Below are 12,022 nucleotides of genomic sequence, written 5' to 3'. Positions count from 1 at the left end.
ATTCTGTTTATGCACTTTTCCCCCGATTATCATGAGTACTTATTGAGGTTTGCACTTATTTTCTCTTTAGACCTTACTACTCATTTATACACCTTTGGCCTTTGAGTGCTCCCAACTTATGGTTTGACTGTTTTTGATATTTACCTAAACGTGGGGGATACTTAGGTTTATTTAGGAGCTTGATTTACTATACTCAGCGCACACCCCTCTGATTGTTTGTCAGTAATTACAGAGGTAAAACGTGTATAATTATAACTCTGTTGGTTATGAAAAACTGGGGAATTGGTAATTAAGGGATTATCTATCTTTTAAAACAGCAAAAAATCTGGTGTTGACTTTCCCTTTAAAGAAATATTTTGTTTTTGCTAGAAAAAGTCCTTTGCTAATAGCCCCAAATACTCTTTCTTGGTGTGGGTTTGCTTTTCAATCACAACCTGCTCAATTGTCCTAGTCTCTGCAATATAGCATGCTTCTGCACTGTATAAAGCTGACAGCTTTATTTATTTAATCAGATGAGAGTCCACAAGACAACCATGTGGGATTACACTCCAGTCCACTAGGAGGAGGCAAAAACACCCCAACACACCAGATATTAAATACCTCCTACTCTAAATCCTCAGTCAAATTTTCGCCTCCAACTTATCATTATTGATAGGGGCTTTCTAACTGATCAGAGACCATTTTCCCTCAGAGTGCCTACGGAGGACAGAGGGGAAAGACAGGAGATTTCCTCCAGGCAGTGAAAAAACAAAGGCCTCCTAGTCCCTTTGTCTACAGTTTGCTGCTCCTTGTGTGATTCATAGCCATCCAAGGTGATATGCCAACCCCCTGGGTTGTAGAATGCTGCTCTTAGTGGGATCTTTGTCACTGCATTTGCACTGCCTTGGATGGGCTGGTCTACTAAATCTCACTATCATTCTGTTATTTATTTGGTTGTTTCATTGATTTATTCAAATCACATTGGGGAAAAAAAAAACAATCAAAAAACCATACCAGAGCTTGTTTGTGATAACACTTGTTTGCAAAAAAAAATAAAAAAATTGGACAACTTTACCTAAAAAAATGTAATCGTAGCCAGTTCAGTTATATTACTAAACTAGGATTTTCATTTTTAATTATTAGTGTATTAGCTTATTTTCCATGGCACCAGAATCAACAGCTTTAATGGGTTCCTTATATATATATGGGTTATAAAACAAAATTGAGCTGATTTATATATTTTGACTGAACAAAATCCATGGCTTTTAGGTACAGTTCCTTTTAAAAGTGTAATTTGGTTGAGAGCTACTTGTTCCAGTTTGTAATAATATTTGTTATGTAATTGGCAAGAGTCCATGATCTAGTGACATATGGGATATACATTCCTACCAGAAGGGGGCAAAGTTTCCCAAACCTTAAATGCCTATAAATACACCTCCCACCACACCTACAACTCAGTTTTACAAACTTTGCCTCCTATGGAGGTGGTGAAGTAAGTTTGTGCTTGATTTTTAGGAGTTCTTCTATGATAAGCGCTTCTAAGCATTCTGAAGCCCAATTCCTCTCAGATATCAGTATTTGTCAGAGGGATGTGAACAGAGTATCGCCTATTGAGTTGTTGGTCTCCCTCATGGGAAATCTTTTCAAAGGTTCTCTGTTATTGGTTGTAATGATTCATCTCCTACCTCCCTTTTCAGATTGACAATTTACTCTTATATACCATTACCTTTGCTGATAGTTTTCAGTACTGGTTTGGCTATCTGCTATATGTGGATGGGTGTCTTCTGGTAATTATGTATCTTTATTTAAGACATTCTCAGCTATGGATGGCGCTTTATGTATTAAAATAAAGTTTTAAATATATGTATTTTACTTATATTTGCCATGAGTCAGGTCTATGTGTATTTCCCTTTGCAGTCTAAACGGTTTCAGTATAGGAATCATGTTTGGGAAGTTTATTTAAACTTTTTTTCTTACCTGGGGTTCCGTCTTTTTCTAATTTGACTTTCATTTTTTCGCGGGCAAATCTAGGCTTGTGAGGGTGCAAAATGCTGTTTTTTTATTGCGTCATACTTGGTGCAAAATTATTTGGCGCGAAGTTACACCTATGATGGTGCAAATTTTCGTAATTTCCTGCATCTTTGTTGATGCTAGTTTTGGCGCAAAATCGCGTTTGTAATGACGCGAGTTGTGTCATTTCCTGGTGTTAGTTTTGCGGCAAAAATTTTTAACTTCTTTTTGCGTAATGCGTAATTTTTGGTGCCAAATTTTAGTTATTTTACCCCTCTCCCTCTATTGCTTGCTGTTTTCATGAACTTTGAAAGCTATTATGCCTGCTTTTGTTTTTCTCTACTGAAACTGTTACATTGTGGAAATTGAATGTTTTGCCTAATGTTATTTTTCTGTTACATTTTGCAAGATGTCTCATTCTGATCCTGACTCTGATGTTACTGTAGAAACTAAGATGCCCTGGAACACAATTCTACAAAGCTAAGTGTGTTCTTTTCATGTTTTAAGCTGTTGTTATTTCTTCAGCTCAATTATGTGGCATTTATTTATCATGTTTTATGCTAGCAATGTTTCTACATGTACAATAACATTTACTGTTTTTTTACATATTCAATTCATGTACTTGATTTCATCTGCAAACATCACATGTTGTTGCTTATATCATAAAAGGTTATGACTTATTATGCCTTTAAGTAAACTTGCAAGGTCTTTTCAAAAGTAAGATTTAATAAATTTTGTTCTGACCGACAGCATACCTAAGTCAATTCTACTGATGAAGGTTTCTTTGGCTCAAAGGATCCTGCATCAGACAGTTTGTTAAAAATTATCCTTATTTTTCATTTGAACATTTTTTGTTCTTTAAGGAAATGTTTCTATTTCTAGCTTTTAGGAGTCTAGTTCTCCTATTAACTATCAGCTAGATTACGAGTTTTGCGTTATGAGTGAAAAAGCAGCATTATGCTTCATAACGCTGCCATTACAAGTCTTATAGTTATAACGCCAGTATTATGAGTTTGCCTGGGAGGCCAAAAAGTGAGCGGTACACCCTATACTGACCCTATAAGTCAGTAGTTAGGACTATTACGTTATAAAGCTGTAGCATAAAACTTATAACTTAAGTGTTAAAAAAGTACACTAACACCCATAAACTACCTATTAACCCTTAAACCGAGGCCCTCCCGCATCGCAAACACTATAATACATTTATTAACCTTTAATCTGCCGCTCCGGACCTCACCACCACTATTAAAATATATTAACCCCCGCTCCCCAACATCATCGCCACTATAATAAACCTATTAACCCCTAAACCACCGCCCTCCCGCATCCCAAACACTATTTAAATATTATTAACCCCTAATCTTCCATCCACCCACACCGCCGCTTTAATAAACCTATTAACCACTAAACTGCAAGCCTCCCACAATGAAATATACTAAAATAAATTAACCTCTGACCTCCCACATCACTAACTCTACATAAATATATTAACCCCTAATCCTAACCCTTACGTTACCCTAACCCTAACGTAACCCTAAGCCTAACACCCCCTAACTTAAATATAATTAAAATAAATCTAAATAAACCTTACAATACAATAATTCCTATTTAAAACTAAATACATACTTACCTGTAAAAAAAAAACAACCTAAGGTAGCTACAAAATAACTAATAGTTACATTGTAGCTATCTTAGGTTTTATTTTTATTTCACAGGTAAGTTTGTATTTATTTTAACTAGGTAGACTAGTTAGTAAATAGTTATTAACTATTTACTAGATACCTAGTTAAAATAAATACAAAGTTACCTGTCAAATAAAACCTAACCTGCCTTACACTAAAACCTAACATTACAATAAAATGAAAAAATTAATAAAATACAATTTACTAACTCACAAAAAAATAAAAACTCGATTACAAAAAATAAAAAACGAAATTATCAAAAATAAAAAAACATAACTACTAATCTAATAGCCCTATCAAAATAAACCCCCCCCCCCCCAAAAAAATTAAAAAAACCCTAGCCTACACTAAACTGCCAATGGCCCTTAAAAGGGCCTTTTGCAGGGCATTGCCCCAAAGAAATCAGCTCTTTTACATTGCAATAAAAAATACAAACCAAAACCCCCAAATAAAAACCTATCTAAATAAACCTAAGCTAAACATTGCCCTGAAAAGGGCATTTGGATGGGCATTGCCCTTAAAAGGGCATTTAGCTCTTTTACAAATTGCCCAAAACCCTAACCTAAAAAAAAAAAAACCCAACCAAAAAACCCTTAAAAAAATCCTAACACTAACCCCCGACAAACCACTTACAGTTATCGAAGTCTGAACATCTGTCCTCATCCAAGCAGCAAGAAGTCTTCATCCAGGTGGCCTCTTCGATCTTCATCCAGTCAACGAAGTCCTCATCCAAGTGAGAAGAAGTCTTCATCCATCCGGCGCGGAGAGGGTCCATCTTCAAGACATCCGGCGCGTAGCATCCTCTTCTTACGGTCGTCGGCGTAAACTGAAGGTTCCCATTAATTGACATCATCCAAGATGGCGTCCCTTACATTCCTATTGGCTGATTGGAACAGCCAATAGAATGAGAGCTCAATCCTATTGGCTGATTGGATCAGCCAATAGGATGAAAGCTCATTCCTATTGGCTGATTGCAACAGCCAATAGGATCTTTTCCCCTTTAATTCCTATTGGCTGATAGAAATCTTTTTATCTGAGGGGTTTGGTTGGGTGGGTGGTGGGTTTTACTGTTGGGGGGTTGTTTGTATTTTTTATTGCAATGTTAATGAACTGATTTCTTTGGGGCAATGCCCTGCAAAAGGCTCTTTTAAGGGCCATTGGCAGTTTAGTGTAGACTAGGGTTTTTTTTATTCTGGGGGGCTTTTTTATTTTGATAGGGCTATTAGATTAGGAGTAATTCATTATTTTTTGTTTGATAATTTCGTTTCTTATTTTTTGTAATTTAGTGTTTATTTTTTTTTTGTAAGTTAGTAAATTGTATTTTATTGATTTAATTTATTTCATTTTATTGTAATGTTAGGTTTTAGTGTAAGGCAGGTTAGGTTTTATTTGACAGGTAACTTTGTATTTATTTTAACTTGGTAGCTAGTAAATAGTTAATAACTATTTACTAACTAATCTACCTAGTTAAAATAAATACAAACTTACCTGTGTAATAAAAATAAAACCTAAGATAGCTACAATATAACTATTAGTTATTTTGTAGCTAGCTTAGTTTTTTTTTTTTTACAGGTAAGTATGTATTTAGTTTTAAATAGGAATTATTTAGTTAATTGTAAGGTTTATTTAGATTTATTTTAATTATATTTAAGTTAGGGGGTGTTAGGGTTAGGGTTATACTTAGGTTTAGGGGTTAATAACTTTAGTATAGTGGTGGCAACATTGGGGAAAGCAGATTAGGGGTTAATAAGTGTAATGTAAGTGTCTATGATGTTAGGGGCAGCAGATTAGGGGTTAATAACTGTAATGTAGGTGGTGGCAGTGTTTAGACGTGGGGTTTATGTTAGGGTGTTGGGTTTAAACTTAACTTTTTTTTTCCCCATAGACATCAATGGGGCTACGTTACGGAGCTTTTGTTTCCGCGATCGCAGGCGTTAGGCTTTTTTTTACCTGCTCTCCCCTTTGATGTCTATGGGGAAATCTTGCACGAGCACGTCAAAGCAGCGCTTGATTTCGGGGCAGTATGGAGCTCAACGCCACTATATCGCCCACACAAGCCTGCTTTTTACAAACCTGTAATACCAGCGCTATAGGGATGTGAAATAATGCCAAAAATGTTGCGGCCGTTATTTTCCCTATAGTGCTCAAAACTCGCAATCTAGCTGTATGTTAATAATCCTTTTCAAATCTGGATTTTAACATTTTTGCTTTTGAGGTTTTTTCCTATTCAATATACTAACTGTATTATATTCTAGAGATTGTTTATTCTGATTCCCTCTTGGGACTGTGCTACTATTTCTATGGAAATTGGTACTTGTTTTCAGGATTCTTTAGAATTTGAATATAACCTTAGTAGAGCATATTCAGTTACTGTTTATATTTTTAGCTCAGCTCTATCTGTGGCTGACATTACTGTTCTTTCATCCTTTGTTGAGCATTTAGCATAAGCAGTTTCAGATTCTCAAGTATTTAACTCGATTTATTTACTTTAGATGTATTAATTTAATTATTTTTGCTATATCTATTATTATGATTTCAAATATATTTTATTATCTCTCTCTTGTTAGGATAATAATTTGTTTGATTTCTATTATCTCCACTCTTTATGGAGGTTTAGAGTTTTTTTCTGCCCTACTTTTAGTCTGGTGATGTAGATCAGTTGTTGAATGTCCTGACTACAAACGCTTGTTCTAGATCCAAGGGTCATAGATTAATTTCCCAGCAGGGTTAATACAGCCCTTTGACCTTTGAGGTCAATTTATTGTGTACCATTTATTTGGGTAATAATAACTACTGTTTTTTTCAGCTGCTAATTTGGTTAACTCAGAGTGTAAGCACTGAAGACACATTTTTTTGTATCCTGGGAAAAAACACTATATAATTACTAGTTATTAGATTACATGAAGGTGCAGTTCTCAAACCAGTCCTTCTGGTGGTGGTGGGGGGGTGGGGGTGGGGGGGGGGGCAGATTAAATTGTTTTTGGATGAACTCAGTCAAAATTCTATTATTCTTAAAATTTGAATAGATTTTTAGAATGATACCTCCTATGGGAAGAATCTTTCTTTCTCAGTACATTCTGTGAATTTTTTTCAGGAGTGATTATGCCAGTTCTTTTTGCAGGAACAGGATTTGGGTTTCTTTTCAATTCTATTCTTTGTCCCTAAGAAGAATGTTTTTTTAAGTCCATTCTTGGATCTGAAGACTTTTATATTGCTTTGTTAGAGTCTTAACTTCTAAGTTGGCATTTATAAGGACTATTATGCCTTTTTGTTAAGGTCATTTCATCTCCACTCCATTTTTCAGGATGTATATCCTCATATTTTATTTCATTCAGACCACTTGTGGATTCTGAGATTTTCTTTTTAAGCTTTACCAATTTGTCGTTCTTCCATTTGGTTTAGTGACAGCTGTATGAATCTTTTCAAAGGTTATTGGAGCCCTTCTTTCTGTCTTCAGTCAGTAGGGTATTGTGGTGTTTCCTTATTTGGAGGGTATCTTGGTATAAGCTTAAACTTTTTTTTTATTAAAGCCGGACAGATAGCTCAGCATGCTAATGCTCTGTGGCTGAGCTCTGTAGCAACATGAGGGTTGCAGGTTCGATTCCCGGCGAGGTCCATTCAGCCTTTCATCCTTCCGAGGTCGATTAAATGAGCAGTGTCTTGAGTCCCTTACGGATGATTAGACGTGCTTTACAAGTACCCAATACATTCATATGAAAGAGCAGTATTCAAATATATGGACTTTTCTTTTTGTGGAATCCCTCATGAATCAACTAAGTTTTGTTTCTTCAAGACATGGTTAGAGGATTTAATATACCTAAGAGTTTTGTCATTCCTCAGACAAGGGTCACTTCTTTTTGGGTTTCTAGATGGATTCTGTGTTCATGTCTTTGTCTTTGTCGGACAAAAGTTGATTGTAATTGGCGTTAGCCTGTCTAACTTACAGTCTAGAACATTTCTTTCAGTGGCTATGTGCTTGGAAGTTTTAGGTCTCATAACTGCAGAATCGGGCGTGGTTCCCTTTGCTCGTTTTTCTCTGAGATCACTTTTTGCTTTGCTTACTGAATCAATAATACAGGGATTATTTTTAGATATCACAGTTAATATTTTAAATCCTAACACTCTATTCTCTCTGTTTTGATGATTAGTCTATCATTGTTTTATTCAGGGGGCCTCCTTTTGTTCATCCTTCCTGGACTGTATTCTTGATGGATGCAAGTCTTACAGGTTGGGGAGCTGTCTCATGATCTTTTGACAGCACAAGGGGTTTGGAAACTTCAAGAGGCGAGGTTTCCAATCGCTATTTTAGAACTCTGTGATATTTTTCAGAGCTCTTTCAGGCTTGGCCTCTTTTAAGAGATGACTTTTTCTTTTTTGCTTTCAGACAGACCATATCACAACTGTGGTATATGTCAATCAATAATAGGGACTCGTAGTTCCTTAGCAATTAAGAAGTATCTTGAATGCGTTCTTAGGTGGAATTCCACTCCTGTCTATTTTCTACGGTTTTAGACATTTGGGAGATGCATTATCTCAGCCATCAGTCTTTACATCCTGGAGAGTGGTGTCTCTATACAGATGTGTTTTCTCAATTTCCCAGGTACCTTTTCAGGTCCAGGGATCCTCAGGTTGAGATGGTGGATCCATTAGCAGTGTTTTAGTTTTGCAACCTGACTACATCTTCCCGCCTCTGTTTTTTTCTTCCAAAGGTAATTTCCAAGATCATATTGGAACAGTGTTGTGTGTTTCTGATAGCATCAGCATAGCCTCACAGGTTTGGTATGTGGATCTTGTTCGGATGTCCAGTTGCCATCCTTGGCCAGCCCTCTTGTTTTAGGGGCTATTTTTCCATCAGGATCTCAAATTACTAATTTGGGGGTATGGAAATTGAATAGTGTTTAGTCATAGAGGTTTCTCTGACTCAGTTTTTATTGCTATGTTGCAGGCTTATAAGTCTGTTTCAAGGAACATGTATTATTAGCTTTGGAAAACCTATATTTTATAGTGTTCTTCTCATAAATTCTCTTGGCATTCTTTTAGAATTCCTAGGATTTTACAGTTTTTCAGGATAGTTTGGATAAGTTTGTCTGCAAATTTTTTGAAGGGACAAATCTGTGTTCTTTCTGTCTTGTTTTCTAGAAAGCATGTTTAAACTTCTTGATATTCACTGTTTTGTTCAGGCTTTGGTTGGTATCAAGCCTGTTCATTTATTAATTTCTCCTTTTTGGAGTTTTATTTGGTTTAAATATTTTGCAGGCTCTTTTCTTTTGAGCCTATATTTTCTTTGAAGATTATCTACTTTCTTGGAAAGTGTTGTTTCTTTTGACTATCTCTTCTGCTACAAGAGTTTCTAATTTATCAGCTCTCTTGTGTGTCTCCTTATCTGATTTTTTTCATCTAGATAAGTTGTTTTATGGACTTATTTTTTTTCCTAAGGTTGTGAATTTGAACAACATTAGTAGAGAAATTGTTGTTCCTTCTTTGTGTCATAATCCTAAATAATTCTTTGAGAGTTCTTTACATCCTTTGGATGCAGTAAGAGCTTTATAATTCTATATCCAGGTTACTAGGATTTCAGAAGACTTCTAGTCTATTTGTTGTTTTTCTGGTTCCAGAAAGGGTTAGGAAGCCTCCTCCTCAGAGATTTACAGCTCATTCTACTAAGTTCAGTCGGCATTTCCTGGGCTTTTTCAGAATGAAGCTTATGTTGATCAAATTTGCAAATCAGTAATTTGGTCTTCTTTTCATACTTTTATTGTTTTTACCATTTTGATGTATTTGCTTCTTCTGAAGCAGTCTTTGGTAGAAAAAGTTCTTCAGGCAGCTGTCTCAGTTTGATTCTACTGCTTTTGATTTAAGTTTTTTGAGGAAAACTTAATTATTGTGTGGATTTAATTTCTCAGTGGAAATAGCTGTTGTTATTGTATCCCTCCCTCTCTAGTGACTCTTCTGTGGACTTCCATATCTTGGGTATTTCTATCCCATACGTCACTAGCTCATGGACTCTTGCCAATTACATGAAAGAAAACATAATTTATGTAAGAAATTACCTGATAAATTAATTTCTTTCATATTGGCAAGAGTCCATGAGGCCCACCCTTTTTTGGTGGTTATGTTTTTGTTTTGTTTTGTTTTTTTTTTGTATAAAAGCACAATTTATATTTCCAGTTCTCTTACCAGTATTAAAGAAATAAATTTATCAGGTAAGTTATTACATAAATTATGTTTTTTATACTCTAGAGCCCACCCCTCCCCAATTATTTTAAACTTAGAATTGCAGTTCATGTATTATATAGGGATACATAATACAGTACTAATGTAATCTTAGATATTATACAAATGTTCTTTTTATGGATACTTTTTAATGCATTATAGTGTTTTAAATATATTTTAAATCCAAATCTTTATAGGATGGAAATTTTATGCTCGTTTAATTTTTTTCCATACTTTTAAGGATTTTACATATTTATATACATTATAAGATGTTCAGATGTTGCAAATACAGGTGAATTTTAGAAATACAGAAATTGGCAGGAAGCATTTCCTTTCTACGTTTTGATTAGTAATTTCACTTTTAAATCTATTAGTAACTACATGGTGATACATTCACCATTAAGAAATTCCTGTGTATACCGACTAGGCAGCTTATATTTTGGTATTGACTAGAATCTGTATATATTTAAGAAATCATTATAGGTTGATTATGTGAGATAAAAATTGTGTTCATTAGAGTTAACAAACAGATGGAAATGCACCTGTCCATACAAGTATTCCTCGTTTTACAATGCTGAATTGGCAGTTTATCTAAAACTTCTATAAGATCATTCATAGTATTCTGGAAAGACTGATTTTACCTTGAAAGCTGAGTATATGAAAGACGCATTCACTGCATTTCTGTATGTAAAAGAGAGACACATAGATTAGAAAACAGTGCTCAATAAAAAATCATATAGAACGTACATAGTAAAAATGTTTTTTTAAATTACATCGTTAACATCATTGTACAAATAAAAATTGAATAAAAGTACAAAGTAAAAATCTTAATTTCAAAGTACAACATTCAAAGCATACTTGATGCATTTTCAATTTTAAAATGTCTTGTTACCTCAGAGGGTGGGCTGGACAGGGGGTGTTCCTTGGGCATGTCTTAGGTGCTCTTATAGTTGTCATAGTATTCTAGGATTTTACTCCTGCAGCTCTTGCTCATTTATCATGTTGTTTTTATGCTCGTGAATCTGTCTCAAAATATTCAAAATGTTTCCAACACTGACGTAAAGGAGATGCCCTCAAAACTAGAAGTCAAAGTACCCGGAAAACATTGTATTCTGTATTTGCTTAAAGGCATGTTCAGTACTGTGTGATCCCATGTTAACATCATCATCCCTTCTGAATTCTGCATTCCAAACAGCTTTAATACTTTCTATGGGAGGAAGCTCACAACTTGCTACGACCTCCAGGTTCAGCCCCTTTTCATAGATAATTCAGAGAGGTCTGCCCTTTGTAGAGATGCTCTGATATTTAACTGCATGTCAGTGAGATTTTGACCACTAAGCCCTATGTGAGATTCCAATATTATTGAGCTGAATTCTATATGTGGTAGGTATAAGCCCTATGGCTAAGCAGGTCCAATTAGTAATTTCATCATAAATGCAGCTGCTATGAACATTGGCTATTTTATTTTCTCCAAGTTGTATATTGCAAAATATGTAGGAAAAGTATGTTAAATCAAGTTGTGATAATTGTCATATTATCTTTGTTTTAGATGATTTTGGTGGCAATATTTTCAGATACTGGATTCTTTGATTACTGTGCTGTAAAGGTAAGAAGCTTTCTTTACATATAAAGTGTGTATGTATATGTACCTTAGGGTTAATTTATTGATTACTGTTTACTATGATGTTAAAACCTTTTGCTCTAAGAATTGCTATTTTTGTCCTGAGCCTATGGGATATGTAATTTTGCCTTCTTAATTTTTTTTTTTTACTGTGTACCCAATGACTTGAACCCACCACCCATAATGAAAATGTCAGTTTATTAAATATTGCCCTTTTAGATAAAGATACAATAAGCAAGGTTACCCTTCCTGCAGTGTCAGCTTGTTTTAGGGCTATATTAGAGATGTGCACGGGAAAAACTTTCGTTTCATCCAAAATTTTCTTTTCTGTAAATTTACAAAATATTATTTTAGTTTATTAATGTTCATGGTTATATTTGTTTCAAACTAATTTCATTTGAAATGTTTGTTTCAAATTAAAATTTTCGTTTTGAGCTACAGTTTAGATTCTTGCCATTTTTTCTTTATCAAAAGCTGTAATCATCAATATAAGCTTTAATTTTGTCATTCTATGTGA

The 12,022-nt window shown here is 34.7% G+C and overlaps 1 protein-coding gene across 3 annotated transcripts in view; it reads left to right on the top strand.

The window, feature by feature from the left end:
• Positions 1 to 12,022, top strand: part of OCA2 (OCA2 melanosomal transmembrane protein) — a 739,048-nt gene that overhangs the window by 397,040 nt on the left and 329,986 nt on the right. For all 3 annotated transcript variants that reach the window (XM_053707724.1, XM_053707725.1, XM_053707723.1), the window contains exon 12: positions 11,434 to 11,490. In XM_053707724.1, the coding sequence (XP_053563699.1) occupies positions 11,434 to 11,490 (57 nt within the window). The remainder of the gene's footprint in view (positions 1 to 11,433; positions 11,491 to 12,022) is intronic.

The sequence above is a fragment of the Bombina bombina genome, chromosome 3 (assembly GCF_027579735.1).
Source record: "Bombina bombina isolate aBomBom1 chromosome 3, aBomBom1.pri, whole genome shotgun sequence".
NCBI lineage: Eukaryota > Metazoa > Chordata > Amphibia > Anura > Bombinatoridae > Bombina > Bombina bombina.
Note: the sequence above shows the minus strand (reverse complement) of the source record. Positions and strands in the feature narration are given on the sequence as shown.